The 7,513-nt window shown below is 42.1% G+C and overlaps 1 protein-coding gene across 1 annotated transcript; it reads left to right on the forward strand.

Moving 5' to 3' along the window:
* Positions 1-359: 359 nt before the first annotated feature.
* On the forward strand, positions 360-6,492 carry gja3 (gap junction protein, alpha 3). The gene is made up of 2 exons (XM_059964234.1): positions 360-506; positions 5,277-6,492. Exon 2 carries the CDS (start codon positions 5,294-5,296, stop codon positions 6,467-6,469), a length of 1,176 nt encoding a protein of 391 aa, XP_059820217.1. The 5' UTR covers positions 360-506; positions 5,277-5,293; the 3' UTR covers positions 6,470-6,492.
* Positions 6,493-7,513: the final 1,021 nt, after the last annotated feature.

A 7,513-nucleotide genomic window follows, 5' to 3' on the forward strand; every position in this document is an offset into this window, starting at 1 on the left:
CACAGTAATTAAAGCATTTCCACCGGAGTGTCACAATTTAAAAATTAAAAATGAACAAGATAAATCTGAAATATGAGCATCTTTTTTGGAGTTACAAGAGGTGACATGCAAATTAATTCATCTTATTCCCTGAACTAAACTTCTCTGGACGTAAGTATTTACAACGAAAGTTTATAATTTTTTGGTTCGGTTATTTTAAAACACAAGTGGGAGGTTTGCAGAGGCTCCCAGCTTGTCTTCTATGAAAATGATGAGTTTTTTTTAAGTGAGTGGGGGCGTGGCATTGCCCTCCATCTGGCGACAAGCGAGGGTCATCCATGCACTCTCACACAACGTGACAGCGGCGATGGCTGGGGGTGAGCAGCAATTTCGTATGATCTAGTGTCCAGGTTTAATGGACTTCTGAATCACTTTTTCTCCCCCCTCGCAAGACTAGCTCGGAGATCTATGAGTGAAGAAAGCGTTTGTGCTTGAATAGGCTGGCTGACAGCGGTCAGAAGTGTTGGGTAAGCTGGGAAGGGGCGGGTTACCTAGACAAGTCTGCTTCATGTCCGCAGCGCACTCAAAAAAATGGCATCTATGACAGCCGGATGTGTTTACTAGCTATCTGGTTTGTCATGTCCACCCTGAGGTATAGTATAATCGCCAATACTTTGAGATGGGAGTCCTTTCTCACCCAGTTGTTTTTAATAGAGTTGTCCGGGAGTGGCCGATATGTAGATATGACATTGGAATTAGGGTAGGTAGTATGAGATTTCCTTTATATATATATAATACACTGGTTTTACGTCTAGATTGAAGTATTTTAAGATGAAGTTGCACGTGGACGTTCTGGGCGCAACATTATCGTAGAGGAGTGTTGTGTGAAAGTGACGGGAACTGCCTCGCTGACTCTACAGATCTAGCACTTTCCCGATGAAACCGCATGCTAAGCTTGCACTGTATTCTAAAATGTAAAGCATACAGTTCAAAACTGAATTCTGCGCAAGTAGTTACATTGTTTTTATTACAATAGTTTCAAATCAACTTCGAAAACACTTTCAGAGTGTTTTTATTCAGCCTCTCTAAACATTTGATATCGCAAATAAAAGAGCATAGCTTCCTATTGAAAGAAATGATGCGCAATTTTTCGGAAGGTGAAGAGAAAGGCAGAATTATTTGTAAATAGCGATTAAAATAAATTTCACTAACAACGAAGTAATCAGGACTTTCATTTCATTTAATGTACACTAAATGTTGGAGGAACTCGGTAGGGCAGGACTGAAGGAGGGTCCCGGTCCGAAACGTCGACTGTTTATTAATTTCCAGTGATGCTGTCTGCCCTGTTGAGTTCCTCCAGCAACTTTTTTTTTCATTTGCATTTCCAGCACCTGCAGAACTTTTCGTATTCGTTACAGTTTAGTTTCCTTTAATGGAAGCACAAAGCTATTTTACAAACCCGGAAACCAGGATGAAAAGGAGATAATTTACAAATTGCTGCTTCGGAAACTGATTTTTTAAAATATCCCATCTATCAACTTTGTAATCAGAAAGGCCATTAATATTACATTAAAATAATGTCACTCTGACAACACCACATAATTTGATGTCCGTTTTCATGAAAAGAGTGGAAATCAACTGGAAGAAAAATATAACAAAGTGCGAGAAATAATTACAGGAATAAAACGTTTTGTACTGGGCTGTTGTTGATTCCCCACGAAGCTGAATAAGCAATTTCCTAGTTTAGCATTGTGTTTTCTGATTATGTAAACATCTATAGACGGTAAAAAAATAGTCGCTAAATTGCCCTCAGGATAAGCTTTATATTTTGCTAATTTGATCTCTGGAGTACAGGCGAAATAGAGGTTTAGAAATCATAATTCAATCTGGTGATATTATGTCAGCACTAGTTTAGTTAAATCTAAGAACGATTCAAAGTTGATAGTTACAAATGAATAAAAAATTCAATATTAAAAAAATCAGAAAGTCCTCGCAGAGAGCTCGTTTACTGTGTATGAAGATACCAAAGTTTTGTGGGAGCATATTTAGAAGGCATTTAAAAAGTTGCAAAGATCCATTGGGATTTCCAGAGTTATTTCCAAAGCTGCGCTTGTTAAAAGAGCCCCGCGTTATATACCTACTTTCATTGAGTGCGTGAGAAGACTGATGGACAGGCAGTCTGAAGTGGCCCTTCCTACACAGCCAAAACATACTTACGCAAATTGACGCAATAACAAATGTAATATTTCATGAGTAAATACAAAAAATCAGCGAAAGTTATACTAAAATGCTGAAGATTATTTAAAAATTCTATGAAAATAACATTAAGTGAGAGCAAAGGACAGTCAAATTGTAACATTAATACAAGAATGGAAGGTTACTGCCATGGATAGAAAATCGGCAGATTGGCAGGAGGCAAAGTGGGGCTTTCCTGGTTGACTGTCGGTGCTTAATGGTGTTCTGCGGGGGTCGGTGTTGGGACCGCTTCTTTTCACTTTTATGCCTATGATTTGCATGACGGAATTAATGACTTTGTGTCAGGTTTGCGGAGGATACTGAGATAGGTGGAAGGGCAGGTTGTGTTGAAGAAGCAAGTTAGGAGAATGGGCAAAGAATAGTGTGTGCTCGTGCACTTGGGTAAATGCGTAAAATTTTTTTCTGGGGAGAAAATTCAAAGACTCAGAGATGCAAAGGGACTTGGGAGATCTCCTGCTTGATTCTCTAAATGTTAACGTGCAGGATGAGTCGGTGGTAATGAAGGCGAATGCAATGTTGCATTCGCTTCAAGAGGATTATAATATAAAAGCAAGGATGTAACGCGGAGGCTTTCTAAAGCATTGGTCAGACGGCACCTGGAGTATTGTGAACAGTTTGGGTCCCTTCTTCTAAGAAAAGATGTGCTGACAGTGGACAGGGTCTAGAAGATGTTCACGAGAATGCTTCCGGGAATGAAAAAAAGGTTAATGTATGAGGAGTATTTAATGATTATGGACTGGAATTTAGAAGAAATGAGCGGGGGATATCATTGAAACTTACTGAATATTGAAAGGCCTAGATAGAGCGGATGTGGAGACAATTTTTCTTATAATGGGGTAGTCTAGGACGAGGGGGCACAGCCTCAGAATAGAGGGTAGAAGGACGTCCATTTAGAACAGAGTTGAGGAATTTCTTTAGCCAGAGGGTAGTGAATCTGAGGAATTCATTGCCATGTACACCTGAGGATGCCAAGTTATTGTTATGTTTAAAGCGGAGGTGGTTAAGTTCTTGATTAGCCAGGGCGTGAAAGGTTACGGAGAGAAGGCAGGAGTATGGGGTTCTGAGGGATAATAAATCAGCAGTGATGGGATGGCCGATGAGTTGAATAACCAAGTCCTGCTACTATTCAGAAATAGTGCAAAGCAGCTATAAAATTGAGAAAAAGCTACATTCTAACGAGAGTGTGTTAAACGGCTGATCCCGAAGTATATTCATTAGGAGATAAATTAACATACATAAATGTCTAGTTTGTTATATTGAAATTATTATATACAATAATTTTTTCTCTTCTCTTTAACACACAACAGTCGTATCAGTCGCTCTACGAATGGTTAAATGGATCGAAGATATAAGCTAATGGTTTTATCGTGGTGGATAATGTGGATTAACAGTTGTGAAGCAGAACACCGTGGAAGTTCGAACTTGAAAGCAGAGTGCAAGTTCAATGCAGGAGTCTTACAACTGTGGAGGAACGGAGTGATCGTGGGATCAACGTCCATAGATCTCTCAAAGTTGCCGCGCAAGTTGATAGGGTGCTTAACAAGGCGTATGGTGTGTTGGCCTTGATTAGTCAGGTCTGAATTCAAGAGCCGAGAGTTAATGTTGTAGTTCTATAAAACTCTGGTTTGACCACACTAAGAGTATAGAGTTCAGTGGTAGTAGCCTCATTATACAAAGAATACGGACGTTTTAAAAAGTGCAGACAGGATTTACCAGGAAGGTGTCTGGATTAGAGCATGCTTTATGAAGTAAGGTTTAGGGAGTTAGGTAGGCTTTTCTCTTTGGAGCGAAGAAGGATGAGAGGTGACTTAATATAAGTATATAAGATGATGAGACACAGATTGAGTGGACAGCCGGAACTCTTTTCCCTCCTGGGCGGCAATCGCTAATACAAGATGACATAAAGGTGATGGGAAGAAAATAGAGGGGGAATGTCAGAGGTTTTTTTGCAGAGAGGTCGGTGTGTAGAATGCGCTGACAGAGGTGGTGGTAGAGAAAGATACATTAGGGACATTTCACATGCTTTAAAGTAAAATGGGGGGGGGGCTATGTGGAAGGGAAGGATTAGATTGATCTTGGAGTAGATTAAAAAGTCGGCACGACATTGTGGACCGAAGGACCTGTACTGTTCCTCCTTCTATGATGTGTATGGTAAATTTCACTGAGATAAATTCATCCCTTATGATATGTTTCATGGTAGGCAGTTAGTATAAATGTGATTCAAAAGATGGAAGAAATAGAAATACTAAATCAACTGATCTACAGTATTTCGTTTTATCGATACCCAGCACTGTCGTTCAAACTACTGAATTTCATTTGTAGATATTGCACATTATCAGAGGCATTCCTGAAGTACCCATTTGGGCATGAAAATGCGCAGCCGGTGGGCTTACGACTTGTGCTGCGTATGTTTGCTTCTTGTAAAGATACCTACGTACATCTTACCTGTGCAGACATTCTCAACTTGGCATTTTTATTCAGTATTACCGACTCCAAGTTTCTTAAATTATTTATCCACTTTCGCGACGGGGATCCATTCCAGTAAGACTTAAGTTCAAAATTAACATTTGTAACATCACTTACAATTGACAAGACATTTAGATCACAAGTCCTAAAAGAAAAAAAAATACAGATTTGCCTGTTATTAGTTATATATTAAATTTCTGCGGTTTAGAGCTACATAATCGTATTCGTGTTCAGGATGAAATTCGGTATTCACTTGACTTCATGTAGGGTTTTGCAAGTGGGGATCCTTTATAACATCTCGTAAAGGACTTGCGAATTCCAGTCGCTGAATTATTGTCCATTCATTTAACAAATATATAATTGGTCAAATGCAAAATCTTAGGTACATTTTAATACAATTGATTTCCAACTCGGCAATTATTATTGCCCCAGTAGCTGTGATTGTTTGCATTTGATGCATAAAACTTTTACGAAACCAGATGTATCTATTTGTGAATCTCCAGGATCGAATATTCAATTCCGTTGGGACTTGTTTTGTATCTAACGGTCTTTTGTTGTATGGATTGTTTTTCTAGGGTAGAGACATAAAACAATGGGTGACTGGAGTTTTCTTGGAAGGCTTTTGGAGAATGCACAGGAACACTCGACTGTAGTAGGCAAGGTCTGGTTGACTGTGCTCTTCATCTTCCGGATCCTGGTGCTGGGTGCTGCGGCTGAAGAGGTCTGGGGTGACGAGCAATCCGATTTCACCTGCAACACCCAACAGCCTGGTTGCGAGAACGTTTGCTACGACAAAGCTTTCCCTATCTCTCATATACGATTCTGGGTTTTGCAGATCATCTTCGTCTCCACGCCCACTTTGATTTACCTGGGCCACGTACTGCACATAGTGCGAATGGAAGACAAGCGGAAAGAGAGGGAAGAGGAACTCCGAAAAGCCAAGAATCAAGAATACAAAGAACTAATACTTGAAAATGGCAAAAAGGAAAAGCTTTCCTATAGAGACGAACTTGGTAAAATCCGAATCCGAGGTGCCCTCTTACGCACCTACGTTTTCAATATAATTTTCAAAGCGATGTTTGAAATTGGATTTATTGTAGGTCAGTATATCCTGTATGGTTTTGAGCTTAGACCTTTGTATAGGTGCGATAGATGGCCATGTCCCAACACCGTGGACTGCTTCATCTCACGGCCAACAGAAAAGACCATCTTCATCCTATTTATGCTTGTGGTGGCTTGCGTGTCCCTTTTATTGAACCTAATGGAAATCTATCACCTCGGCTGGAAAAAGCTGCAGCAGGGATTGAAGAACCGGCACCCCCATGACCCAGAGCACAAGACCGAGCCTCTCACCAGGACTGCCCCGAGCAGCTTCACCTACCCCTACTTCCCTGACCCGACGGAGGGGCCCCACCCTTACCCGGGAGCCCCGCCCGCTGAGTTCAAGGTGGCACCGCTGCCCGAGGACAGGCCACCGTGCGTGGTCTACAACAACAAGCTAGCGGCCGAGCAGAACTGGACCAACTTCGCCACCGAGCACACCCGCGAGTTGAAGCCCGACGAGGCCGAGGCCGAGGCCGAGCCCGCGCCCGCGCCCCCCACGCCGACCAATGAGGACAGCGGGATCATGGGCGGGGCGGCACGTGGCAACGGTCACCTGACCACCACGGTGGAGATGCACGAGGCCCCCAGCGCGGACGCGCGCCGCCTGAGCAGAGTCAGTAAGGGGAGCAGCACCAGGGCCAGGTCGGACGACCTAGCGGTGTAGCGCCGGCCTTGCCCTTCCCTTCCCTTCCCTCGCCCTAGGCAGTGCAGGGTTTACTGCAAAGTCGGGTGGGTGGGAGAAGCATACGCATTGGCATGCTGGTGGTTGCAATGCGCACTGGGAGTTGTGGCTTGCATAGAGATGAAGGTTATTATAAATTGGGTTACATACCTATTAGCCTTAACATTTATACATGCTCTATTTTATCACTTTTAATAAACGGAAAAAAAAATCTAGACAACTTTATTTCTTAACGTTGTACAAGTCTGCAGGATGAAAATGTTCCATTTTCCCATCATAAGACCTAGGAGAATTAGACCATTTGGCTCATTGAGTCAGCTCCACAATTTCATCATGGCTGATGCATTTCCCTCTCAGCCCCTCTCAGCCTTCTCCCCATATCCCTTCATGGTCTAACCAATCACTGCCTTAAATATACCCCATGACTTGGCCTCCACAGCCACATTTAGCAATGAATTCCACATATTTACCACTCTGGCTAAAGAAATTCCTCCTCATCTCCATTCTAAATGGATGTCCCTCTATTTCCAAGTTAAGTGTCCTCTGGTCTTAGACACTCCCACCACAGGAAACATACTCCCCACATCCATTCTATGAAAGCCTTTCAACACTTGATAGGTTTCAATGAGGTCCCCCTCATTCTGAATTCCAGTGGGTAGAGGCCCAGAGCCATCAAATGCTCCTCATATCGTAAGTCTTTCAATTCTGGAAAAATTTTTGTGAACCTCCTTTGAATCCTCCCCAATCTCAGCACATCTTTTCCTAGTAAAGAATGCAAAAACGTCTCATAATACTCCTTGAGGCCTCACCAGTGCCTTATAAAGCCTCAGCATTACATCCTTGCTTTTACGTTCTGTCCTTGAAAAATGAATGATAAAATTGCATTTGCCTTCCCCCACTACCGACTCAACCTGCAAATTAACTTTTAGGGAATCCTGCACAAGGACTCCCAAGTCCCCTTGTACCATAGATTTTTGAATTTTCTCTCTATTTAGAAAATAGTCAATGCTTTTATTTCTTCTCCTA

This window comes from Hypanus sabinus, chromosome 3 (genome assembly GCF_030144855.1).
Source record: "Hypanus sabinus isolate sHypSab1 chromosome 3, sHypSab1.hap1, whole genome shotgun sequence".
In the NCBI taxonomy this organism is placed as follows: domain Eukaryota; kingdom Metazoa; phylum Chordata; class Chondrichthyes; order Myliobatiformes; family Dasyatidae; genus Hypanus; species Hypanus sabinus.